At 37.8% G+C, this 27,971-nt stretch overlaps 2 protein-coding genes and 1 pseudogene across 4 annotated transcripts; 2 read left to right on the forward strand and 1 right to left on the reverse strand.

Moving 5' to 3' along the window:
* The first annotated feature begins 521 nt into the window (after positions 1 to 521).
* LOC105054322 (uncharacterized) lies at positions 522 to 5,361 on the forward strand (annotated as a pseudogene).
* Positions 5,362 to 8,215: 2,854 nt separating this feature from the next.
* Positions 8,216 to 24,225, forward strand: LOC105053892 (phragmoplastin DRP1E). The gene is made up of 15 exons (XM_010935226.4): positions 8,216 to 8,477; positions 8,590 to 8,653; positions 8,793 to 8,900; positions 11,942 to 12,043; positions 15,720 to 15,770; positions 15,855 to 15,916; positions 16,954 to 17,044; positions 17,281 to 17,345; positions 17,446 to 17,640; positions 17,730 to 17,849; positions 17,947 to 18,017; positions 22,969 to 23,194; positions 23,286 to 23,336; positions 23,420 to 23,788; positions 23,868 to 24,225. Exons 1-15 carry the CDS (start codon positions 8,337 to 8,339, stop codon positions 23,994 to 23,996), a joined length of 1,845 nt encoding a protein of 614 aa, XP_010933528.1. The 5' UTR covers positions 8,216 to 8,336; the 3' UTR covers positions 23,997 to 24,225.
* A 641-nt stretch (positions 24,226 to 24,866) lies between these two features.
* LOC105053893 (haloacid dehalogenase-like hydrolase domain-containing protein Sgpp) lies at positions 24,867 to 27,328 on the reverse strand. Of its 3 annotated transcripts, XM_073245272.1 has the most exons (6): positions 26,440 to 26,695; positions 26,160 to 26,274; positions 25,897 to 26,051; positions 25,561 to 25,822; positions 25,259 to 25,464; positions 24,867 to 25,005 (listed from the first exon to the last, which is right to left on the reverse strand). In XM_073245272.1, exons 1-5 carry the CDS (start codon positions 26,511 to 26,513, stop codon positions 25,270 to 25,272), a joined length of 801 nt encoding a protein of 266 aa, XP_073101373.1. In that variant the 5' UTR covers positions 26,514 to 26,695; the 3' UTR covers positions 24,867 to 25,005; positions 25,259 to 25,269. The 3 variants fall into 3 exon arrangements, with proteins under 3 accessions (XP_073101373.1, XP_010933529.1, XP_073101372.1); XM_010935227.4 differs by lacking the exons at positions 24,867 to 25,005; positions 26,440 to 26,695 and adding an exon at positions 27,147 to 27,328 and having other exon boundaries at positions 25,114 to 25,464; XM_073245271.1 differs by lacking the exon at positions 24,867 to 25,005 and having other exon boundaries at positions 25,114 to 25,464; positions 26,440 to 26,694.
* Positions 27,329 to 27,971: the final 643 nt, after the last annotated feature.

A 27,971-nucleotide genomic window follows, 5' to 3' on the forward strand; every position in this document is an offset into this window, starting at 1 on the left:
CGGAGGAGTCCGACGCCACTCTGCTGGCCACCGACCCTGGGTCGGCCGACTCCACCAATCGCCGTACGGCCGCCAGACGTTGTCAGCTCTGACACGGACATGCGGCACAGTTACCTAGGGGCATTGTCCCGCAGAGAACCGGGTCAACCCTGGTGATTAGACGGCTACACGGCGACATGACATTTTCACGGCGGCTCTGACAGCCTACAGTGAGTTGACAGTTCCTCACTTGTCCGCGCCATTAATGATGGCGCCATACCGTGCTCCACTATATATACCGGGGAAGGCAACAGTGCAAGGGATCGATCCGCCCGTCTCTCCCACATACGCAGGCTCGCCCCTCTCTCTCCCTCTCTCCCTCTCAGAGCTCTCTGTCTGCATTTCACTGTTGCCCAGTCACCTCTCTGACTTGACCGTCGGAGGGTCCCCGCCGGAGCCGCCTCCGGTCAGTGCGAACTTCCTTTTGCAGGTGCACGCTTTCCGGCGATCGGACGACGAGGCGATTGGCCGCAACAATAAGAAACCAAGAATGTTTTAAGAGATAACATGATCGTGATGCCAAAGTGTAATAAAATGTTGGTAAGGGTCAAACCTCTCTGGGGTTCATAGTACTGTCTTATTAAAAAAACAAATGGTGATTTTATAAGTATTCAACATTCCCAATAAGGAAAATTGTGTTTTAAATAATTCAAGATCATCTAGTTTATAAGTATTCGACATTCCCAATAAGGAAAGATGGCCTAGAGTGAGGACGATTGGTATAACATCTATAACATAATATGATAAACAATGCCTTGGTATTATCAAGGTTCACATAAGCATGTTTCGTGCTTTCCCGGTGCCTTCTTCATTTAGAATGTACGGAAGGACACACAAGAAGCACGCGTCAGGCAAGGAGGTACTTCGTCATTTGGCATGCTTGGGTACTTCCATTTTGGTTTTCTTTATTCTTCTACTATGGGTGATGGATTTGTTCCTCTAGTATTTAGCTTGTTATAAAATATGCTTTTGCACTCATGAGCAATTCTTCTTTGGGAAACCATGGGTTGGTGTTGGTCTTAATGGTGGTTGCTTGTGGAGTGTTGCCACCACTGTATTTTGTTCTTTTTGATGGTTATTTCAGACACTAATGCTCTTCTTTCATGACTCTCTTTTCACTCATGTGCCTGTGTAGTGATTAAAGCAACAAGATATTTTCAAAAAGAAAAGAATCTCATGAAATATTCTACCCTTTATATTTTCTCTGTTCATTTTCCTTGATGCTTTTACCCATGTAATTGTTTAAAGGCAGTGTTGCCCCTATATATGTATTTGTGGCTTCTTTAAAATGCTGGTGGTTCATCCATTCAACTGAATGATTTTCAGAAGAAATAGTTATTGACAAAACATACATTTTCTTTGGAGACATTAGGTTGGCTAATGGCATCAATTTGACATCATGAAATTTATATTATTTATTAACCAATTTCTTCGACAAAGTCATGACTACGTTATACGCTATAATTCAAGCTTTCAGCTCCATGATTTTTGCTCTCGCAGCAGGTCTAACTGCTTCTTGCATGGAGGAACCTGAAAAAGGAATAAAATTTGGAAGGGTCTCTCTCTTGAGACATTCTTCACTCTCTTGTTCAATGGTGAGCAAGTTAATAATAGCTATTTAATGTTTTTTGGTTACTCTAGTTCAGTTGCTTTAGTATATTCTAAGACTAGATATAGTATATTTCTTATGAAATAAAATGTATGTAACTGTTTCTAGAGGATCACAAATTCACAATGTTTCTCTTTAGAATAAAATCAGTGTCTCTTCCACTAACCAAATTGGCCATTCTATTTATTTATTTTTTTTGATATAACCATTTTATTATTTTCAACTGAGAATTTTTCTTGAACAGTTGGAAGCATGAAAGGATGTTAACTGGCTAAGAATTTCCTTTCAGTTGTGGATATCACATGAAAACTTACTTTGCTCTTTGGTATTTTATCTTCTCTCGCCATGTTATAGAATGAGAGAATGGAGAAGACACATGAACAGAAAGCTGTGGAGCTGTCTAGAGAGAAATCACAGCACTTGGCTTGTTATCATCCCTAGGAGGTCCCAAAAAGTCCTCATCGGGCTATGGAGTTCCTCTCTAGGACTTGGAGTCCCTCGTCTTCCAACTTCTTTCAAATACTCTCATCAAATGTAAGTGAAAAAAAGGTTCTTTATATTTTATATAGAATAAGATGTTTTATAACAATAGTCTTGCGAGTGCACCATATTCTTCTCTGTTAAAATATGTATGAATCCAAAATTTAGAGAAAAAATTCAGATTATCCACAGGCTATTACAATGAATCAAGATGGAGTATTCACATTGACAGCCTTAAGTTTTGATGTAGAGCCTAGTGCCATGCCTTGAGGACTGTAGGCCAGAGGAGCATGATGAAGAGCTAGAAGAGCTAGGAACAGAGAAGAACGAGGTCTGTTTAAATGGAAGTAGTAGCAACATGGACCAAATATGGGTATGGAATCTGTTTTGGCCTGTCTACACTGCATAGCCCTAGGACCAGGTATCATATATAAGACCCACATCCATGCAACTCTAACTGAATAGCATTCTTTTTTTTTTTTTTATTGATCTTAACAGACAGTGCTTTCCACTGGAACGTTTGCCCCAACATCTCCTCAAAAGCACAGAATTTATAGAAAATGGGTAAGAAAAGAATGCATCAAAAATTTTTAGAGTTCTTCCCAATCTGATCACCTTGTATCCTTTTGCAATATGAACACATGGCTAGGTGGTGAAGTATTCAGCAACTTGTTGAGAGGAAGCAAAATAAAGAGGAAGGAGGAGCTGCGACTGCAAGTGGCTCAAGTCAATGCAGCTCTATCTGTTGCGAGGCTGGCTGCAGGCATTGCAGGCACTGTAGCCAATTGCAGATTTGAACCAAGTAATTTGAAGAACTCAAGCATGGATAGCGATGGAGGGGAGTGCAGTAAGAAGATGAATACAGTGGTTGCTTCTGCTGCAGCCTTGGTGACGGTTGTGTGTGCCGAAGCAGCTGAGTCTCTGGGTGCAAGTAGAGTTCATGTCGAATCGGTCATTAGCAAGGGCTTGGCAACTTTAACTCCTGCTGATATGCTCACACTTACTGCAACTGCTGCAACATGTAATACTCTGCGGTTGGATAAACAACAGTGCAAACTCAAGACAAGCAACATAATTATGCTAGTTTTCTGAAATTTCTTATTTCATATTCCTAATATGCATCAGAGTAATTTATATGCATGCCGTATTGTTTATGATTATGACAAAGCACCAAATATTAGAACTATGAATGATGTTTCGAAGACTTTGCCTTCCTCTATTTGCTGAAAATCATGATAATTTCCGATTTTGCCCAAAAAATAAGTAAAAAACTTACAAATCTGAGCCTTCAAATGTTCTTTTTTTAGAATATATTGAAATTGTCTCGAGGATGATCTATGTTTAAGTTGGACTTTTGGAGTTCATAGGTTTTGATTTGTTCCATTCTTTTAACCATCCGCTCTTTGACTTCCACATCTGGCAACCAAAAGTCTCCTAGAAACAGAAAAATTTCACGTTTCTAACTTGGTACATGAAAACACATCCACAACCATGATAGTTTAACTTAATCAAGACTAAAATGTTGTTTTTTCCTCAGTAATTTTTCCTAATATATCTGATGGGTACAGTTCTAAGAGGAGCTGCAACACTTGAGAGCAGAGGCTTGTAGGAATTCTTTGGAGGACCAGAAGATTCTTGTGGGAGGCACTGAACTCCTAATTCATATGCCTTCTGGTAAGGGTTGATGACAACAATTGCTTTTTTGTATCTTGTTCACATGTACTTCAGCATTTACTAAATTTTCTTCCTTAAAATATGTTTCAAGTATCTAACATTTTATATGCTCTACAGTCCCTTACATACAATAGACCTTATGGATGTTTGAATTGCGCCTATTTGGATTTAAGCAGGGAGGGTTCAACTTAGGATGGTGTATGTCTACCTCGAGCATAATAAACTCACACTGAGATTAGGAAAGAAGCATTTGCATGGATTTTTCACAAAATTAAAGAGTGTAAGGTCATGTGCCTCTTAATTCCTACACATAATGCTATTTTAGATACTGTAGAGATTTTGTATAAATTGTATGTTATCTTGCTATTTCTTGTCACGTAGCAATGGAAAGTATGTTTCTCTTTTTTCCTTGTTCTTCATTGAAATTCAAATTGGACCAGGCTAGGCCATAATCTTTTCTCAAAATAAATATACCAAAGAGGCTGGGTAGTCACCTAATTCAAGACTATCATAGGACTGATCACCAGATAGTGATTTTAGCATACTTGCATCATCAAAGATCAGACTATGATGGACTTCACCCTGCGTGACAATTTCAGCAGCAACAGTCAATTAAACATCTATAATCTTATGTCCATGTTCCGAGCTGCCTTATATCATTGCTGAACCATTAGTATAGTAACTACAGCTTCAAAAAAATAGCTCCTTCGGTAGATTAAAGTCAGTACAACCTGAAATAAGAAAAATATGTAGAAAATTTTCCAGAATTTAGAAGAAATTAAATAAAACAGAATGGAAAAGCTGTAAAGTTCTGATATGTTTGCATAACATTGCATGTATACTATGGCTCTTCAGTCTAGTTGTTGGTTCCCATCCCCGCCGGGAGATTGTGATCCTGAATTCAAAGGATGGAATCATCACCGAATACCTAAGCAGGAAAATGTTGCTATCTGTAAATTTGGCTGAAGAAGAAGAAGGGAAAACTGCATCAAATGACATAGTCATCAATAATTTGCACATATCCTATGCTTAAATTGTGAGGATTTTGTTAGTAGTCCGTAAATAATTGATTCAAGTTTCTTGAATTTTCATGAAATCTGCAATTAATAACTAGATTCTGTGGAAATGATGTAGGGCCATATTGTAACTATGCCTGTAACTCTAATAAGATGTTATACTATGACTCTTTTTCTTGTTTTTGGTTTCTTTTCAGATAAAATATTTGATATAATGGAGGATATAAAAGATGGTGCCTTCACCGAGGATGATTACGGTTTCTATTTGATAACCCTTGGTACGACGGGGGCAACCATGCAGGTGCTGTTTCAGGAAGAAAATCAATGTGCTGTCTGGAAGTCCACTATGTCCCACCTCTTATGTGATCATAAAAGGCTGAAGGCATTCTTCTAATATATGTATTAATCTATGTGTCCTACTGAGGTGTTCTATTTTATTTTCCTTTCCAGTTCAGATGCCTGCATTCATAATGAAAATTCGATTATTTTGAGCAAAAAAATATTGAAAGTTTAGTTACGGAAGTAGAATACATTAATATCAAGTTTTGCACACTCCAGTTCTAGAATATAAATGCTTCTCTCTCAGTTCTATAGTTTATGAATGCATCAGCATGTTTAATCTTTGATCTAATTTATATGAAGAAAACTCAAGTCTAGAGCATGAAAAAACTTGATCAAAAGTTAAGTCTGTACCAGCACTTGTTCAAGATCCCTGTTCCTAAATGTTAGTCTCATGTTCATGTGGTTGATGGCGGGTCTTTCTTTTTTTCTTTATTTTACCCCCTTCATTTCTCTGTATTCCTACTTTACTCTACTTACTATTCTTTTCATTTTTTATTTTGTAAATATCTAATTACTGAATAAATGCTGGGTGGCTATGTGCCTCTCTTGGACCTCAAAAAAAAGATTGAGCCTTTATCTATGTACAAAATTATATTTCGTATACATTCTATGGAGATTAGAACTCTTTATGATTTTAAAATTTAAGCAAAGATTGTGTCGGTCGGGATGTTGCAATAGTAGATCCATTAAGTATCGTTTTTCTCATCATTTTAAGAGTATCTACCAGAGCTTACACACAATCTTCTCCTACATGAAGGAGGTCATTTTTTTTTTCTCTTCAGTTTTGTGGTGTTTATTTTATCTTGCGTAGTGTATGATGTGCTAGGAAAAACTCTCACTAATTTTCTTGCTCAAAGAAAAACATACATAATGTTCAGTTGCTCCATCTCTAGTTCCCTACGTTGCATTCATGTCATATAAAGAGGGCAGCAATCCTCTTGATCAATGTCAAGGAGATTAAATCCCATGTGTCAGAGAGGGGCAGGTGTCCTTCAACCAGAGATGCGAATGAGTTGTCTTTCAAAATGTGTGCTGCGTCTTTAGTTAGAAAGGGTTAGATTCTGAAATAAAAATAGAAATGAATTACTTTCTATTTCAACCGTTTGGTTGGAATAAATTTTATTTTCAAAATTTTTAATATATTTAATTTATAATCAAAATTAAAATAAAATAAAAATATTAAAAAATAAAAATTAAATTTTAAAATATAGAAGCATTTTCATATCAGTCCATTTCAATTGTATCTGCCGAGCCCACCTGCATCCTACCCCTCTTTAAAAGAGATGGTTGTGTAGTATCTGGCACTGCAAGTCATGTGCTGAGCCAAGCGGTAGGACTTCTTCGGTGGGGCCACGGGACCATTTAAACGTGGGAGGAGGAAGCGGGGCAGGAAAAATGCATGAAGTGTCCGGCTTGAGTACTTCTTCCCTCGGGGAATGTTGAGGTAGCAAAGGATTCCGTAGATGACACAAATGAGAATGACAAGAGCACATGTCCTGTCACTCGTCAGGCAATCTCCTGACCACAGTTTTGAATTTTGAATACTCATGAGAGGTACAACATTATTACTGAGGCCCAAGCCGCAACTGATCCACAAAGTTATTCACCGTTGCAACTAATAACACCATTATACTTCTTTAAAAAATTCAATTTTTAAAAATTTAAATGATAATTATCTTCCTTTTTCTTTTATTAAATAAAAATGTTGTTATTGGACCATAAGATCATTTTTTTTAAAAAAACTTTAATAAAAAAGAAATTTCAAAAATCATCTTATGAAGAGGAAAATATAAATGAAAGTAACGACTATTATTATTATTATTAGCCATTATTCTTATAACGACCATTGTAATGGTTATAATATCATTATCTAAAATATTGTTAAGATGAAGTTTGAGCCCATACGAAGTCCCTCCTAACTCAAGGCCAAAGAATGAGTCTAGAATGATTTAGCTATGAAAATGTATTCATGTTTGTTTGTGATCTAGTTTTTGTTCAGTCCGGTGGACCTTTAGCTCTTATCAATTGGCATATCATGCTGGGTTAAGCCAAACTAAGCCTAGTCTACTGCTTGGGTCTAGGTGGACCAACATATCATGATTCTTTCGGATTGGCACTGAAAACCGTTGAACCAATTACACATTAAATTGGATTTGTGTTGGAGGCTTGAGCAGTCCAACTTCCACGATAAAAATTTTGTGATAACACTTCTAACATGATCATACATGAAACTAATCTTTATAAAAATATCAAATAGTATTGTATAGAGAGCAATCGTTAGCTCAATTGATTGGCATGTTTGGTATTCCAAAAAGAAGAAGAAGAAGAAGAAGAATTATTGTGACTTTTAAGGCATGTTTAGCATTGCCGAAAGCATTGGAAAAAAAAAAAAGTCCGGTAACATTATATAAAAATGCTTAGAAGAAAAAAAAGGTATCAAAATAAGTTTTCAGAAGCTACAAAACAAGCTATAAAGTTTCTGTTATATATACTAAGACTAAGATATAATTAGCATTAAACCCAAGTGGGCTTAAACTTCGATTGAATCAGCCTAATATGACTAAACTCAACCTAGATGGTAAATTATGTTAAGGTTGTTGTTTTTTTTTGGTAACAATGGTAAGTTGTTGTTAATAAGCTGGGCCCTGAGTTTTGTTTTTTGGTGACAAGCTGGGCCCATCCAACCATCACTTCCAGAACAATCCAAGTTGAAACGGTGTCATTTTTGGGCCGTACGTCCGATCACGCTCCAAGGGGCCACGGCCGGCCGAGAGCGTGAAAAATCCGCAGCCAATTTTGGAACAAAATTCCCTCCCCAACCCCAAGCGATAACGGAGCATCTGAAACATTTTGAAAAGACCAGACCAGCGGTGGACCTGGAATGAGTAAACGCCGTCCATTATCCTGATCGTCGCACGTGCATACCGTCATATAATTTTAACGGACCGTCAAATTTCCCAAACTCTTCCACCGACGCTAAGCCGGTAGCATAAAAACAGAGGGACATAACGGGAACAAAAACAAGAGAGAGACCGAAGGATATTAGAATTTTAGAAAGAGAAATAGAAGCTTCCATCACCGGCCTCAACAAGCGACCGTCCCCGTAGTTCTCTTTCTCTCGATATACTTCCTCCCCTTTTGGATTCTAGGGTTAGGACTAGGGTTTCGGCATCGGAATGACGACCATGGAGAGCTTGATCGGCCTCGTGAACCGGATCCAGAGGGCCTGTACGGTCCTCGGCGACCACGGTGGCGCCGAGGGCACCCTGCCCACGCTCTGGGAGGCGCTCCCCTCCGTCGCTGTCGTTGGAGGACAGGTGCTCTCTCCCTGAGAACTCAATCTTTTATCCGCTGATCCATGGCATAGCTACAGATTTTTTTGTTCTTTTTTGGTCTTCTGACTTCGATGTTGGTGCTGTTCGAGACCAGAGCTCTGGGAAGTCGTCGGTCTTGGAGAGCATTGTTGGGCGCGATTTCCTTCCCCGTGGATCTGGTTAGGGTGCTCGGATCTGGATTCTCTTGTATTTTTTTTTTTAAATAATATATGCCACTCTCTTTTAGTTTTCTAACTACTGATTTTAGTATAAAAAAAGAAAACGTTTTTGAATTTTTTTTTTGTTCCATTGCTGAAGGGATCGTGACGAGGCGGCCGTTGGTGCTGCAGCTACACAAGACGGAAGAAGGGCAGTTGGAGTATGCCGAGTTCCTTCACTTACCGAAGAGGAGATTCACTGATTTCTGTGAGTTTTATTTTTTGCTAAGAACCCCTAGGTGATTCCCTTTGCTCGAAAAGAGTTGTTCTGTCAGAGCTATTTTGTAGTTTCCCGATCTTGTTCCTGTTGATATGAATTGCTTATGCTTTATATCATTTGCTGAGTAGAAACATTTTGATCGTGCTTTGACTACTTTGGCCATGAAAATTGTAAATTTTGAGTAGGCATTCAAAGTATTTTGGCTGGACTTGGATAGATTTAGGCTTGACAATAGATGAAAACATATATACTATTTTTACTTTCTTGTCTGAGAGAGAGTGCTGCTGCGAAGTGGTTGACTGTTTGAATTAATATTTTTTAGATTATTATCTGTCTGAATCGATACAAATTGCTTGAGGCTTAGAGTCCATTCATAATTGTGGGCGTCTGGACATGAGCATGTCTGCTGTTTTTTGATTGTTATGTTCAACCTTGAGCAGCAGTGCCAGCCTTTTTGCTTCTGCTGCTGAAACTATAATTCAATCACATCTTCTGGATGCTTACTAATCGAGAAAGAGGGTATTCGGTAATTACTGAGCAGTTGTTTGTCTCTCAGTAGAGATGGATCTGGCTTTTAAGAACAGCCATCAGTGAAGTTTAAATGGATTTGAATCAATAGTCATAAGTAGAGGTCGCACAAACATTATTCAGAATCATGCACATTCTGCATTAGTATGTGGGGTGATGATTTGGCTCCATCAGCTTCATAACCTTCTACATGGTCTATAGATTATATCAGCAGGATAATTGTTATTTTTTTCCCATTCTTCCTTGGTTTCTTGTTTTACTATTGTGATTTTTCCATGTTTGTTTGACCACAACTATTAGTTCTTTTTTTTTCGTTGCAGTACCTCGATAAATGCCTTGTTTGTTTTTTATTCATATCAATCTATTCATAGCAATACTTAGTTCAATGTTTGCCTATTTGTATTTTCCCAAAGCTTATCCTTGAAGTTCAAATTTAGCGCTCCTGCTCATCTTTCAAATTCTTCATTGTGTTAGATGTTTTGATCTGTTTTTTTTTGGTACCTGACAGAAGTTGAAGTTTGAATAACATCTATCAAATTCTTCATTGTGTTAGATGGTTGTGCATTAGAGGATTATAAATCCTTAAGACTTGTCCAATGTTTAGCCACATCAATCCATATTAATTCATCCTTATATTGGATGAATCATGAGACATCACTTTGGTACTTCTTTAAATGGGTCAAAGCTGCCTAGGTCGGATTGCTAGGTCCTAGTTGGGGTGCTCTGTGCTGGGTCCCCCCCTATTTATGCAACAAATAAGCAAGCAGCCATTTATGCTACTTTAAAGAGAATTCAACTTATTAAAGAACTAACCTTTGTGAGTGAAAATTATGAAAATTAACTCTATTACTTCAACTTTTTGATGGTAGATGTTGCCTATAAGAGTACTATGTATAGATGTCGCTTAGATTAATTTGTGGCCACTTAAATCATCGCTAGTATGGTTGTATAAGCTGCCTTTTGGAGCATTAATGTTACATAGCAGTTGACTTGATGATAGTCAAAGGAAGCATGGTAACACTACCCAAAGGTGAATAGAGGATGAATCATCTACATGACGTCAGATATCATGCCCTTGAGGTGAACATGTAAGGTTGTGAGTGCCAGCTAGTGCAGTTGGTAAAAGTCATTAGGGTATGGTACTTGATGACTTGGATTCAAATCCCACCATCTTATGCCTAGGTGGTTGGATGGGGGGACCCCCTCCCTTTCCTCAGAAAAAGGGTATGGCCGTAAACTGATAAGGTGGTTGTTAGCATAATAATATTGTCGTAAGTGGAAATGGCAACATGCCCTAGAGGCGAGATTCGGCTTATAGTGGGAACTACATCAAAAAATATTTTATTAGGTCTATCGTAAGCTAGATTATAGTCAAATGCATTTAATGATGAGCAGGTATTTATTAGAATGGCTGTAGTAGAATATAGACAAACAATGGATGATCCTTTTTCCCCCTTGGGCCCTTGTCTTCTTTTGGTACATCCATCTAAAATTAATTGAGGAAGTGATTGTGTTTTTTGTGGTGGGGGTGGGGAGGGGGGGGGCAAAAGAAGAGAGATAATAAGAAGAGAGACAAATTGTTGAGCCAGATTCAAGGATTCTTTTCTTTTACTAATAATACTTTGAGCATCCACAACTTAAAGCCAAAGAACAAAAATAATGTTATAGTTAATAGTCATGTCCGGCCTCTAATAATTTTTACTCCTCTGGTCTGGTTTTAAAATTAGAGCCATTATAATCAGATAATCGCTGTTGTACTGGTTTTGGAGACATCTTATTATGCTATATTTATGTGAATCCGTTTTTACTAATTCTTGCTCCTTCTATTTTTTCCTCATGTTCTGGATAGCTATAGTCAATGCAAAAAAGCTAAGGTGACTTCTTTTTTTTTTTTTTTTTGTTAACATCATTTACTATCTAGCAATATTAAAGTTCAATATTTTTTGAAGCGTTATCATTTCATGAGACCACTACTTCATTTGTCTTCGATTTTCAATTCACTCTTTTTCTCCTCTTATGTTTCTTGCTGCTTCAGTATGGACGTGACAAGATTCTTTGTATATTGAGTTGGGATTATGTCCAGTTGAATGTGATGATGGTCTAGCTATGTTGGGCTTGAATTTTACTGGTTTCAAATCAGATGAGGTTTACACTTGCTTTTAATCAACAATCTAGATATCATGTCTAGATTTCTGGTCTTTCTCAGGTTCAAAACTTGTGAGGCTTGGGATGTATCTTGGTCTTCTCAACTCACATGCTGCTTTAGACATAACATGTTGCTTGTATGAACATTTAAATTATCTCGTGTCCTTTTGCTTGTTAAAAGTATGGCTCTAACCATATGTAAGTTGATTATAAACTTGGACTAAATTCAGGTACGAAATGTGCAGGCAAGAGAACAATAAATTATTTTAACATTATCTGCAATTCTTGTTTTCTCTTAATGTAACATATCTAAATCAAATTGTCTTCTAACGTTTATTTTTATATATTTTTTGTAGCTCTTGTGCGCAAGGAAATTCAAGATGAAACTGATAGACTTACGGGGAAAACGAAACAAATTTCTCCTGTTCCCATTCATCTAAGCATTTATTCACCAAATGGTATAGATATCTATGAATATTTTCTTTTACTTTCTTTGTATGTACCTTTTAGTTATCAATAATGTATGATATAATGCTCGCTGCAACCATTTGAATAAACATGGTGAACTTTGATTTAATGCTGTGACTGCTTTCATGATCTCCTTAGCATAGTTTTCATGTTTCTATTTTGTTGTTCAATCATTTCTCTCTATTTTCCATTATACTTTAATTAAGTTTATATAGTCCTCATTTTGGGAAAGGATATCTGACATTTCACAAACAGTCATGCTTGCTTTTGGAAATATTGGACCTTCAGTTACAATCCTATGAGTTGCATATCTCTGCCCCTGCTGATGAAAGGTCAGAGGACCAAAAAAGTCAGATAACTAGAATATACCAAAAACTCGAAAGGATATGACTGATGATGTTTTGAGTGGAAAACCAATTGTAATTGTTGGTCTATGACATAATTCAGGACAAAGATTATCTTTGAGCTGCAACTCTCTCATACATCATTTTTTTGCTCTCTTAATTGGTTTATTTAAAGCTAAGGGCAAATGAATGCTTCTTTTTATGGTCAACATGCTCCTATATAAACTACAACTCAGTTTGAATTTGTAGATGCAAATTAAGATTAAAACATATTTCCATATAATAATGTATGCTTGTATTTGCTTTTCTCAGAGGAAAAAGAATGTACTTGTGTTTTGCTTCTTCCTTGGTTTATAACTTGTCCCGATAGATAATGGAACCCTATAAACAAGTTTGCCTTGCCTAATCTTGGAGTATTGCTCTGGGGTTACATAAGTTCAGACTGTATAACTAGTAAGGTTGGTATTTCTGACTTTACAAGATTTTGGGATATTCCTTCTTGCCTTAAGTTTAGAAATCAACACCAATTCATGGAGGATTTTCGTCAGGTTGAGAGCTGATTGTAAAGCATTCTGAAACTCCAATGGATAATCTGTCGATCTGTCAAGCTGACCAAAGAAAAGATGGATAAGGCTTAGTGGCCAAGATCATTGCTACCAAAATGAATACAATGAAATGGTCGGTTTTTATATTCAAAAAAAAAAAAAAAAACTTCTGTCAATGTGATGTCGCTATTATAAAAAAGTTATTGTTGTTGTTGGATTTTCAACATCTTGTTTTCTATTATCCTATTATAAAGTTGGAAGGTCAACAAGTAAAATCATTCTCACTTGAGATGGGTTTGGCAATTAGATCCAGCGATAATGATGTTTGGGTTCTTCTGAGTTTGATGATTGGGTCACCATCTGGTTAGGATGAAGCTAAATATCACGGTGTCATGATTTTCTTTGCCCTGTTTTCTTCCATCTTCTTTCCTGCTGCTGTCACTCTCACAGATCCAAATTAGTGGTTTTGTATTTTTTTATTAGTTATTATCTGTTTCGTCCACCTTGCTGTTCATCATCTCTTCGTGGGCATCAATGGAGATCAACAAGGACTAGAACCCATACCATATTTGGAGCCAAAAGGCTAATCTCTGTTTCAGCACTTGGGACCACTTTGTCCCATGCATATCTGAAATTGAGGAACTTGGGTGCAGCCATAGAGGTGTTTGACAAAATGCCTGTGACAAATATGTTTTTTTTTCTTTTTTTTTTTTTGAAGGCCATGATCTTGGGCTACATTTGGGATAGCTGTCCAGTTGTTGCTGAAGACTATTCCTTGTTATAGGGGTAACAAACTTGCTGGTTTTTGAGAATAAACTATATCTGTTTCGACTAAACTCAAAAGATTTCTTGATTCCTTGCATATAATCTATCCTAATCTCAAGGAAACAAAGCTGTTATCGCCAAATAATGGACCCTAGAAAATTGTTATTAGCCTAGATTAAGTTTGTTTGGAAATAAATTCAAGGTGGAATTGGAAAGTAATGGATAATGATATAAAAGTAATAATTTTATTTGCCTGAGTAATTGCTTGATAATAAAAGATCCTCTTATATCATGCATTTAGATTCAATTAAAAGTGTGTGCCTTCAAACAATGAAAATGAAAAAGCACAATCACTTTTATTATAAAAGAGTATTATTTCTCAACTCACTATTCATCAAACAAAAACCTATTTTATCTGCATCAAGACAGATGGCAATGCATATGTCCATGCATTTTGGTTTTGGAGTAACCGTTGTTATGGGAGAAGATTTAAAGTAACCATTATTGTGTCAAAAAATATATTATTCTCTTTTAACTGACATCTGTCATTAAACAATTGATATTTCCTATGCTTCATTGTAATCAATTTTCATCCTTGTGACTTTATTACTTGATGCATTCAAGTAAATTGTTTTGCAATGTACTTTTGTAATTGAATTTGAATTTTGTTTTACTATTTGGATTTGAATTCCATTGTAGCAGTAAATACAAGTTGGTATTCATGCATGTGCATCATACATGCTTGCCAACTCTCTTCTTCCCTTTTTTTTTTTTTTTTTTTTTTTGCGGGGTAGGGGGGTTGGGAGAGAAGGTGTTTGGATGTCTTTAGTGAGTACTTAATGTCACAGAGACAGAGAAAGAAAGATTACAGCCCAGAAGTGGGGCATGAATATTTTGAATGAGATCAACCATCACTCACTAAAATGGGTGACTTTCTTTTGGATTATCAGGTTTACTTTTCCGCAATTAAGGACAACCTTCTGAAAGTGTCTTGTTATCTGTACTACAGCATCATTTCATTAATCATCTCGATTGTGTTTAACTTAAATAATTTGATAAGGTGGTTGTTTCCTTATGCATTTGGCTTTGCTGACATTTCTTATAATTATTTTTAAACTGTCCAGGACATGCACTAGCAACTGATGCATTTCTTGAAGTATATATGTTAATTGCAGTTGGATAGCTCTTATCCCTTGCCTTTGATTGCTCGAAATAATTTTTTTTTTCCAGCTGCCAGATTGATCTAGAAGCTTTTTGGTTAAGTTTTCGAATTTGGTAAATATTTTCAAGTTGTCTTATACATATAAAGTTGCAGTAGTAGTTATTCAGTTGGGATATGGAAAGTGCTATCACGAAAGAGAGGAACAACCGAACAACCATAGGAAACAGAACTGTGAAAATGCACTTTTTCAAGCCTCAAAATCATTGCCTGCGCTAGTGGAAAAAAAGAGGGATGCAAGCAACTGGTAACCCAATCTCTGCTGGTTAAAAGAAAGCATTCAGACATATCTACTGGTCTGTTACTACATTAGTTATACAAAAATCCGGCATACGGACCTGTCTGCTGATATCTCTGGCAATAGTAACTGTTCAATTTATAGAAATACTCTTAGCATGAGCAAGTTGCATGCTAAAGTTGAACTAAACGCCCCAACCTTTGCAGGTAACTAATTTCCCTGGGTAATTACTAAACCGAGTTTGTTATACCTTTCCTTTTAATCAAAAACAGCTATAACTGAACAGGAATTGCTTAAATCTCTATCTCATGTTTTTTTATATTGCCAACTGGATTGAAGTAAAGTAGATCTTGATTATTGAGTGCCACCGATATATTGTTGTTTTTGTTCCTTGTCTCTGTGCAGTAGGTTTTTCTTCTTGATGATAAATCTGTCATCATATGTCTTATCTTTATTATGTTTTCTGTATCTTTTGATCTCTGGGTCTGTCATAGATTTTTTGGTCCCTATATGTCATATCTTGACAGTGCCCACTGATTTCTTTGACTGTGGCAGTTGTAAACCTTACACTGATTGATCTACCTGGTCTGACAAAGGTTGCTGTAGGTAAATACCATTTTCATTTTTAGCTATGTGCTTGCTATATAAGCAACTATAAGTAACAAATGTAAACAATATTGTCTTTTGCAGAGGGGCAACCTGAAAGCATTGTTCAAGATATTGAAAATATGGTTCGCTCGTATGTCGAGAAGGTATGTCTTAGCACCAGAAGATGCATGATAATAACATGTATAGTGATATGTATGTTCTTTATGTTGCCAAGACTGTGAGGTTCTAGTTGACCGGATATACATACATTAAGCTCTGATTTCCTTTCCCCTGTTCCCTTTTGAAATAGAGGCTCCACTCCTGTTCCAATGCATGAAGGAGAGAGGGTTTCGCAAGCCCTCTCGCCCTTCTCTCTCGGCCCTGTTCCAGCATCTCTTGCTGACCACCACCCTCTCCCTCTCCTTCTTTCCCTGCCGTCCTTCCTCTCTTTCCTTCTCCTTCACCTTCTCCCCTGCCATGGCCTGTTTCTCGACCCATTGTTGGAGCTGTCGCGATCACCCTTTGGTACGGATCAGTATGTCCTGAACCGGATGGTTTGGAATGGTATTGTCAACATCGTAGTACATCATATCGAACAGCTTGAATCATCAGTATCAAGTCCCCATCATCTAGTCAGGACCGATCAGATGTGATCTGAATTTAGTTGACCGGGATTGGGAAGGGAAGAGGGATGGGTAGGTGGGTCTAGTTTTGTGGTTTTTCATGCCCTGAACTTGTTTTCTACCCAAGAAACCATGTACCTGCCTGGCATAGTAATGAGCCACAAGCATCAATTAAAATCTGACATCAGTGGTTGTATCTTTGCAAGAAAAATCCTGAATGATGTTTATGGATCATTTTCATATCTTGTTAATGTCTGTTTTGATTGACAAGGACAAGTTATCATGGGTTTTCAGGGATAAAATGGTAAAGATTTATCTAATTTTTGTTGTATATAGTGAATGCAATGTAGCATGCAATGTGTGACAGCTTTAGTCTTTTTGCTAAATGGTTATGTAGCATAAAATCATGTTTGTTAAATTATTCCCCCCACGTTGGACATATACTAAATTCTTAGATTTCATTCATCAATAAAAATTTTTCCTGTTTGATGTCATTTGAGTTTTGAATGCTTTTTCTCTTTCTTAAGTTATTTTAAATTGATTTCTTCAAATGTTATTATGTATGTTTTCTTTTGTAGCCCAATTCCATTATCTTGGCAATATCTCCTGCCAATCAAGACATTGCGACATCTGATGCCATTAAACTTGCTCGGGAAGTGGATCCGACAGGTACTATGCAACATTAGCAGCAGAAGTGTAAATTTAGTTCCATGATGGTCATGATGCTACTACTATTGTTTTGTAATGAGCACGTTTGATAATAATAAAATTTATAAAGCATGTTTCTGTTGCGTGAATATTATTTTGTGAAAAATTTTTCTCTTGCATAATGGTCTTCATTTAAACTCTTCTTTTTTTTTTTTCCTTTTTTTCTTTTTTGGGTAACATATTTGAGCTTTGTTTAGGTGAAAGAACTTTTGGAGTGTTGACAAAGCTTGATCTGATGGACAAGGGGACAAATGCACTTGATGTAGGTTTAATTTTGTAATGCTCAACCAAGAGCATTTAAAAAATTGAGGAACCTTAACATGTGTTTACCATTGCTAATCCCATCATTGCTTGCCATAAAGGTTCTTGAAGGAAGATCCTATAGGCTGCAGCACCCTTGGGTTGGGATTGTTAACCGTTCACAAGCAGATATTAATAAGAATGTCGACATGATTGTTGCTAGGCGAAAGGAAAGGGAGTACTTTGCAACTAGTCCTGACTACTCACACTTAGCCAGTAAAATGGGGTCAGAGTATCTTGCTAAGCTTCTTTCAAAGGTAACATATTTTGGCTCAACTTTTATGCATGTATCTTTGTTTTGAAACTTGGAGAGTGCGGCATTTGTAACTATGGACTTAAATTTCAGCATCTGGAGTCTGTAATCAGGGCACGCATTCCAAGTATCACATCTTTGATAAATAAAAGTGTTGAGGAACTTGAATCAGAGTTGGACCATCTTGGTAGACCCATTGCTGTTGATGCAGGGGTGAGGCATTTATTTGCATATATATTAGCGAAGTTTAGAAATCTGATGAAGTAAAAATATTACTGTTGGAATTACAATTATTTTTGTTTTTCTTCAGGCTCAATTATACACCATATTGGAACTCTGTCGTGCATTTGACAAGATATTCAAAGAGCATCTAGATGGAGGGTAAAGTCCTTAAATGTGTATTTTTAACCAATATCTGGATTTTAATTATCTTTTTACATGCTACTAGCAGATTGTGCTTCATAGTATTGTTTGGACTTAGTCCTGACTTTACATTTTGGCACATGATCTGGGCACTTGGATGTGGTTCACATGCCTAGATGGATTGATCATGCTATTCATGATTCACATTCTTTTTTCCATTTTTTTTTTTACTTTTTTGTGGTTACAGTGGGTGTGGAGTATAAGAACTAAAATCTGAAACAGATGCATCCATAAGCCTCAGCTGATATTAAAGAAGAAAGTTTAGAAGGAAGAACTTCCTGCTGTGAGATCTCAACATCTCCTTTTATTCCTGCCTTGGCTGACAAATCAGCAAATTGGTTGCCCTCCCTAAAAATATTGCTATGAACACCTGAATGACCCTTTTCAATTGCCAAATATCCTCGAGGAGAGAGAGTTGCTGTGGACCTGAAGACCTTGGGTTATTTATCTATTGAACCACTCTATAAGAACCCTTTCCAGCCCTACCTGAGTTGCCTTGTACTTGAAAACAGTTGTACAGAGTCTGCACGAAGCATCATATAGTTCAGTTTCTGGGACAGAGGTAGTAGTTAGGCATTTAGATGCAGCATGAATAAGTTTCCCATTCTGATCTCTTATAATAAAACCAGCTCCTGCAGTAGAGTTCCTTGGAGCCCCAAACCATTCCAGTACCTTTCTGTCATGCTAGGTGAGTTAATTCAAATGGTACACGGGAACTCCTTTGCCTAGTAACTAGCTGTAGTACAAAGAGCATCAGTAGTTACTACCTCCAGGTGAAAAATTCTTTCATTTCTTGCTGTCCAAATCGGCCATCCAACATATAACCTGGTAGCTAGCATGCCATTTTCCCACTATCTAGAAATACATAATCCTCTAATGGCTGCTAGGGAAGTTGATATTGCATTGGGCACTAATAGACCTCCAAGCACTATAAGAAAATGAACTAATAAGAGCACGTTCAATATCCTCTTCATTATCTCGGCATCCTTTATTATCTCCGCACAAATCACAGAAGCATTGTGCTGGGTTGTGAAGGGCTCTTACTTGAAGCACAGCTTTACAAGGGACTCTTGTCCATTTAGTCCTACACCAAAAATACTTCACCTGTGGCAGACAGGTGCTTCCGTATTCAAGAAAACTCATCAGAGTTTTGCTCTGTTCCACAAGTCACAATATTATAAATTGCCTTCAACTTCACTTTAGTTGCCATGTTCTCACTCCAAATCAATTGATCCTTCCAGCTTCCTCCAGCAATGGGAATTTGAGATTTTAGACACCATTTCCTGTGGAAATATCTCAGCTAATCTCTGAGCACCTGATGTTCTCTGATTAGTTATTAGTTCAACACCTTCATGCCTTATAATTATCCATGTTCACATTAGAGAGCTAAACATGATTGAATAGGTTGATATCCCTACCATAAACCTTAGTAACTACCCAAATAAATTCAATCTTAGCAAACTTAGTACCCTGACAAATTTCCTTTCATATTGCTGAGCTGCTCCCCTCCTTTTTAAATTCATGCCAGCTTCCTTTGGACCTATACTTGGCCGAAATAATACTGGCCTAAAGAGATTCAGGTTGAAGAACCAGATCACTAGCCAGTTTGCCCATTAAAGCAGCACTAGCCCCTCGTGAATGTAATCTCAGGCCTCCCATATTCTTTGGTTGACAGACTTTATCCCAAGATATTAAATGTAGCTTGCGCTTATCTATAGAATGACCACATAGAAGGCCTTAAATTCAGATTCTAACTTTCTAGCATTCTAAAGTAGTAGCACAATTAGCAAGAGCATACATGGAAGTGGAATGTAAGACAGAGTATAAGAGAGTAGTTCTACCAGGAAAGGACAAAAATTTCCACTTCTCTTATGACTCTTCTCAAACAGATAGCTGGAGTCAGAGCAATTAATGGAAGTACCTGATAAAGGAACCCCTTCTCAAACAGATAACTAAAGTCAGAGAGCTCCCAAATATTTCCATACTTCATTCTTGATTGACATCCCAAGTATTTGGCTGATTTCCTGCTGAGTAGAAACTGGATTGGAGGGGCTAAATTGTACAGAAGATTTCTCAAAGTTCACCATTTATGCAAAAGAAGGTACATACTTCCTTACAAATTTGTAACATTCACTATCCTTCAAAGTAGCCTTACAATCAGTAGGTAGTCATCTGCAAAGAGAATATGTGGTGCCAAGAGACCATTCTGAATAGGTTGGTACACCCTAAGTTTTCTAGCCTTTGCTGCCTCCTTCAAAGCAAGACTTAGCATCTCAGAACACACATGAATAGAAATGGAGATGGGGAACCATGCCTAAGCCTCATAGAGGATTGAAATTGGTAGGTAGGTATTCCATTCAGTAAAATAAAGAAGTTTAAGTGATACCACCCTTTATCTATTTAATAAACCTAATGGAGAAGCTCAAATCCTGAAGAATTGCCCATAAGCATTGCCAATTTGCTGCATCATATGGCATTTCCATATCCACCTTTATAGCCATGATACCTTTTTGAAGCATTTTCCAGTGAATGTAATATCTCTTGTGCAAGAACAATGTTATCTGAAATGTTCCTTCCACCCTGATTATCTAATATAATCTGAGGGAGAAGGCTTTTCATCCAGCTTGCAATGATTTTTGCAACAATTTTTATAGTGGATATTGAGTATGCTAATAGGTCTGTGATTTTGTAAACCATTGAATCATTCTTCTTAGGGATTAAAGAAATGCAGGTGGCTTTTCACTCCCCTGACACTGAACATATTCTGCTGAAAATTCCTTCACTGCAGCAACTTTTTTTTTTTTCTTGATAATTGACCAAAAGACTTTAAAGTGGTTGGAAACCGTCAAGTCCCAAAGCTTTTTCAGAAGCCATACTCACAGCATATTCAATCTGATCCTCAGCAACTGCAGCAGTTAACCGTGCATTGATATTTTATTGCGTACAGGGTATAGGGGTGAGGATTTTTGGCTTTTCATGTTAGGCTTCATAAAAGATGGAATGTGCTCTCATTATTGTGACTTTGTCCTTATGGATGGAGTGAAATAGAAGGCTTTTTCAGGTCATCAGAAGCCAACCATGGGAGGTTATCGCTAGTGTGAAGTTTTTGCTAAATAGTTGGTCAAGTGTTTGCAGTGAGAAGAAGCCTCTCTTTGCTGAAACCTAAGGCTGAGCAAATAATCGAAATCCGAAGAAACCCGCCCAATCCGGCCCAATAAACATCAGTTTCGGCCAGTTGAAAGACATAAATCGGGTGGAATCAGAGTGGATTTTGTAAAAAATCGGTTATTTATGATCGGATTCGATTCCTATACTTTTAATTTGTATGAAACCGAACCCAACCAATATAATATTTTACAAACTCACTTTCATTTTGGGATGGCTTCGTTTAGACTTTAATGCTTCATTATAAAAAAATATCCTGTCATCCATTTAGATTCATAGGAATATTAATATTGAATTGTTGATAGAAGCACATCAATTTGAGACAATTATAAAGTGGAAGCTTTCACATGTAGTTGCTTTCAGATGAGTAAATCTTTTTTTTTTTCTGTTTTATTTTGTATAGATTTAAAAATAAGTCTAAAATTTGTAATTTATAAGGTTTAGATCTTTTTTGCATTAAATTGATCAAAATAAATAAGCTTGAGTGGGCCGACATTGGATTTAAAATCAACATTGGATCAACATTGAAGTCCAACTGACATAACCCATCCGAACCCACCACAGATCGTTCAAACGGTTTATAGATGATAAATGGTCGGCAGCGGGTTGAATTTTCTTCAATCCGATTGGATTCGGTTGGGTGAAACCCGTGCTCAGCCTTATTGAAACCTGTCTTATCCTTAGTGGAGGGAAATGGCTGATGGGTGGACTAGTTTGGGGAATATCTGTCCTCTGACCCTGTATTGTTTTGTGTAGCTTCTTTTTCTTCCGCTCAGGCTTTTCTTGAGTTGTTATCCTTTGTTTCTTCTCCATTTGAAAGAAAATTTGTGGTTCAGCTTAATGAAATAGCTTGGACTTGGGTCCAACCTCTCTCTTAAAAGGATTTTTATTAGGTATAGAAGGCAGCTCATGTGGACCAGCGTAGGCCACAGTCTTTCATTTATCTCTAAAGCTTTGAACAAATTAATCCCTTATTTATTCATCATCTTGTACAATAGAACTATCCTGTAGCTGAACTTTAGAAGTCCTGCTCCTTAGAAGAAAAATTGATCTATGGGAAAAGGAAGTATTGATCTCCTTCCTTTGACCATAACATTCTAAACATTTGTCTCCATAAAATTTACTGTTGTTTCTAAGTACAGTTTGGCACTCAGATGTGGTTCAGATGTCTAGATGGACTTATCATGCTACTTGTGATTCACAATCAATGTTTCAAGTAAGCTAGTGATGTTTGCTTTAGTTTCATTATGGAGGCAGGTACTGCATTTCTCTGAAAGCCAGGATTGGCATGTCCTCTTGGATGTCAAGACTTAACCCGCATTTCATTAATAATTTAGGATGGTATTTACTTGATTGGTTGTCTGGAGAGCTGCATTATTGTATTTGTTGATTTAGAAAATCAAATTGTAAACTTTAACCAATAGGGAAGGTTTCTTGTAAGAAAACAAATATATATGAACTGTTCAAACTCATGTAAAAAATCATAGAATTTGTGTATGTTGCACTGTTAAGCTTTGACCATAGAGAAGGATTTGTTGTGCCAACCAGTGGGCATCACATCCATGACATCAACACTTAAATCCATGCGTAAAAGCGAGGGAGGAAAACCTTCACTGCAAAATATTGAATTGTTTTTTAAAAGAATTCTATTAATATTGTTTTATTATTTACATGATAATCAACAATATTTGATAAAGATGCATCTTGCAATTGGCTTCTGAAATGTATGCAATACAAATCACAGGCGACCAGGTGGTGATAGAATATATGGAGTTTTTGACAATCAGCTCCCTGCTGCTCTTAAGAAACTTCCATTTGACCGGCATCTTTCTATTCAAAATGTGAAGAAAGTGGTTTCGGAAGCAGATGGATATCAGCCCCATCTAATTGCTCCTGAACAAGGTTACCGTCGCCTAATTGAGAGTGCACTCAATTATTTTAGGGGCCCAGGAGAAGCATCAGTGGATGCTGTAAGATACATTAGTTCTACAATTTCCAAATGATTGTCTTGTACTTGGGTTAGAAATTGATTTTAGTTGCATTCCTGAGATTCTTTTGCAGGTGCATTATGTATTAAAGGAATTGGTGAGGAAGTCAATAGGAGAGACTCAGGTCAGTGGGAAGCATTTTTCGTCAGCCATCTTGATCATTGTCATTCTGAATAACGTCGCACAAACTAATTCTTTAAATGCCAGGAGTTGAAAAGATTTCCCACCCTCCAAAATGAGCTAGCTGCTGCCTCTTATGAAGCCTTGGAAAGATTCCGTGAGGATAGCCGTAAAACGGTACTGCGGTTGGTTGACATGGAGGCATCATATTTAACAGTAGATTTCTTCCGGAAGCTCCCACAGGAAGTGGAGAAGGGAGGGAATCCTACTGGCCCTACCGTTGATCGATATACTGATGGACATTTCAGGAGGATAGCATCAAATGTGTCGTCTTACATAGGGATGGTGTCAGAAACGCTCAGGAACTCCATTCCAAAGGCAGCGGTCTATTGTCAAGTTCGAGAAGCTAAGCGATCTCTGCTCAATCACTTCTACACAGTAGTGGGGAAAAAAGAGGTTCTCTTTCATGGTTGCCTGTGTCTAGAGCCCCTCCTCTTTTATATCATCTCCATAATAACTATGCTCTTTTATGCAGGGCAAACAGCTGGCACAGCTGTTGGACGAGGATCCAGCATTGATGGAGCGCAGGCTGCAATGTGCTAAGAGGCTTGAGTTGTATAAATCTGCAAGGGATGAAATCGAGGCAGTATCATGGGCCAGATGAGGATGAGTCAACATCTTAAGCATAATATTTGTCGTATAACATATGGTAATTTTGGTAGTGCTGTGGAAGATTTGACTCCAACCCTATATGTTTGTGTCTATTGCTGATTTTGCTCTATATATAGTTTGCAATTTCATGATTCATTTCTTTGCCCAGCAGTGTCGTATCATGTAACCTACATTTTCCTTTCATGACAGAAAGCTTGTAAATCATATTTATATTTTGTTTCCTCAGGTGTATTCAAGTGTAGCATTCTGCTTTTGGGCTTTAGTTGCGCATCGGCAACCATCCTGCCAGTGTGAAATTAAGATACTGGAGCAAAAAAAAAAAAAAAGGGCATACGCTCAAGGCTAACAAAGGATTCAGATTATTAAATACTGAGAAAACAATGATAATAATGCAAAAGGTGACAATGACATAAGTATCGGTGCCCCTGTTATCCATGGCTGATGAGAAATTAGGTGATGGGTATATTCATAAATATTGTTTAATGGTATAAATTTGATTATTTTAATCTAGTTTGGAGATTTAATTGGTTGGCCCGAAACAATTATTCAGTGTTGAGAAATGATAAGATGCCAGTCTATGCATATGAATGTGTAGAAACAAGCTCGCTCTGCTTGTCCCTGCATAATTTTGCTGTGTGAAAAATCTAGCATGGCGGTCGTGTGGGCTATTGGCAATCTTCTTTCGGAAGCTACGTTATCAGGGGATATTTTGAGTGGCTTGTGACTTGAGGTTTGCTTGGACGCAGATGACATTTTAAGTAAATGAAGAGAGGCATGGTGAACTGGTAACCGATGCAGGTGGTTTTGCTAGAGAGAGATAGAGGAGGGGGGATGTTGCAGGTAATTTGCTCTAAAACCTTGAGGCTTTGTGTTGCTAAAATCCGTGGTAGTTGATGATCTGCAGCAGCTGGACCATCTTCAAACTGCAAAATTTCTCACTTTCAATTTCTCTACTTCCATTCTTCTGCCGCATTCTTCATCGCCTGCCTAGACGTGGCAAGCTGCAACATGAATAATATCAAGTGTGGGTTCATGGCTAAAAATGTTTGATATAGCTCTAAATACTTTCCTGACATGGATTTAACTATTTGAAGTGATGCAGCAAAACCTCAGCATAATACGGTAGTCATAGCATTCAAGAAAGATTTTGAAGGTGCAAATGAAGAATGACGCCACTTGTGCATAGTGCCAATAGAGAATGCAAATATTTTCGGTTTGTCTTCTGTTTTGTATGGTAGTCATGCAAAACTATACCGTCTTAGCTCTTAAGCATCAACCTTCCCACTAGTTGCTGATGCTCTCTCTAACTCTCCAAGTGCTGCCAAGAGCTTTGGATCTTCATAATCTTTGATAAGGAAGGTGGCTCCTGCATCTATCAGTAACTGCTCCGGATTTCTGGTTGTCAGACCAACTACAGGCATCCCAGCCGCCACACCAGCTTTTACCCCTGATGCAGAATCCTTCCAACAGGAAAATGTGCAGAAGTTGAGAAGAATGAAGATTATAAAGAATATTAACATTATACTCATGATCACAGACTAAGTAGGAAGACAAACCTCAAACACAAATGTGTGATCAGGGGATACTTTGAGATCCCTGAGAGCCTTTAAGTACGGATCAGGAAATGGCTTGGCTCTGTCGCATTCAGGCCCGAGCACCACAAGTTGGAAGAAGTCACTCAGGCCAAGCATTGATAGCATGAACTCTGCATTAGCCCTTGGAGCATTACTGACTGCAGCACGCTTCAAGCCACGATCCTCAATCCATTTGCATAGCTTGTGGAGACCATTCACTGCCTTCAACTGCTCAGATGCCAGCCTGTAGGTTTCACCACTTTCTTCAGAACTTTAGAGGGCAAATATCACTAGAAATATCTATCAGCAGTGGGTTACCTTCGAAACGTAGCTTCTTTATCATCCATGAACTTCATGGCCTTTTCGTGATCCCAATCAGGAAATAATAAACTGCCAATAACCTCATTGTGCTTGCCGCTGATGTTCTTGGCATAGAAGTCCTCAGTTATGGGGACACCACCATTGAAACCAACCTGCAAGAAGTTGGATTCTATGTTACAAGATGCAAGTCCTCAACTTACCTGGCTGCACGGAGCAAAAGCACATATATGGCTACTAATCCCACATAAAAGAACCCATACCTCTAGCAGCAGCTCACGGTATGCATGGTAATGAATAGGATCTGAATCGCATAGCGTGCCATCAATATCAAACAATATTGCTTCAAGTGGAGAAAGTTCAGATAAAGAACATTTGCTGCACATATTTAAACACAACACTTAGTGCGACAAGAGAAGAGGCCAGTAGATGATTACTTCAGTGGACCAGGAGGTTATCCTCCTGGATAACAATTTCTGCAATCAAACAAGTCCGATTCTTATATAAAGAGACCAGTGCAGAGTCAGTTCAACTGTTGGTCACCTCATTGGCTCGAATGCAACATACTTCAAAGTACAATCAACGAGATATGGATGAACTCGTGCTCCCTGTATCATTAGTTTGCTTAACAAGCCTGATCAAACATGAAGAGGATTCCGTTTATAGTTTAGCATCTAATCCCATCTGGCAATCTGGCTCACTTCTACTTGTACTTTGTAGATTCTTTTGCATCAGCATCGGCAGTATAATTCAATTAAAATAAACTGGGGATATCTCATTGGTCATCAGTTAACGACGACCAAGAAACGTTGGTCATTGGCTACTGATTAAAATACGTTTAGTGGTAAAATCAAACAAGATTCTTCCATCCCGGCATCCTCCAATAACTCATCCCTTGTTGCAAGAAGTTTCGCTCGTGTTGTCATATCTGTTTGATAATCTTCTATAATCTAACACCATCACGATCACCCAAACTAAACATCCATCTCTAACTATCCATGCGACATGGAATGCATCGCGCACAATATTGATACAACGTTAATTTATTCCATCAACAGAAGCTTGAATTTACGATAAGGAAGTACAATTCCACCGTTGACAACACTTGGGATCGAGAAAACTATATTACATCTCTACAGAAAAGCAAATAATGAGTTGGAAAAAGCGCAAAGATTGCATTCCATTCGTCACGTTTGATTTTTAGTCGATATTTCAGAATGGAAATGACGAAAATTTGAAACACAATCTACCTTTCCGCTGGGTGGGAATCGGACGTAATCGACGCCATTAGAGCGGTGGTCCTGAACAAAAGAACTTTCACTACGCGAGGTTCGGTAATTTGGAGATGTCTCTTCTAGCCTGTAGAGGTTTTTGGAGGAGAGTTTGGTGGGGGTAAAGGGTAAGAGAGAAAAGAGGACAGGAGAGAGAGAGATGAGGGGGCGGCGGAAGGATGAGATTCGTGGAGTCTCCTCGTCAACTCTCTCCACTTTCCCCTCTCTTTCCTCTTCTAGAGAACCAAGTCCTCGTACGCCTCCTCTCTTCACGTGATTCTCATCCATAATCTCGTACACTTTCGGACAGGTCATGCATAGCAGCGCATATTTCATACATGATTCTTGGACACAATCGTATATGGCAGTTAATAACCGTCGTGGATGGATTAATAATTCTCGTGAACAAATACAGTTGCTCAAAGATTGCTTTGTAGTTGGCCCTCCCAAACTAGCTGCGTTGAGTTACTGATTCTTGAAAACATATGATTAGGAAAAAAATGAATCGGTGCTGGTATTTTTTATTAACAAGATTGGTGTTTTCACAGAAAGCAATAACATAGACTCCTACAAAAGCCATGCAACCAGGCAACGTTAAGGTAAATATGCTACACGGTTCACCCAAATGCTACTTTTGGAGGAGGAACTTGCGGTGCATTGCATCTGTGAAACTGCATAGCAAATTTGGCAAGAACAGAATTTAGTTATACTGGTTGGCTGCTTCCCATCTCTGAAAGCTCTCTTTAACGACCCCTTTGTTGTTCCCTCTTCTTCTACCGTCCATTTTTCTCTGATGGTTAGTAA

This window comes from Elaeis guineensis, chromosome 11 (genome assembly GCF_000442705.2).
Source record: "Elaeis guineensis isolate ETL-2024a chromosome 11, EG11, whole genome shotgun sequence".
Classification (NCBI taxonomy): domain Eukaryota; kingdom Viridiplantae; phylum Streptophyta; class Magnoliopsida; order Arecales; family Arecaceae; genus Elaeis; species Elaeis guineensis.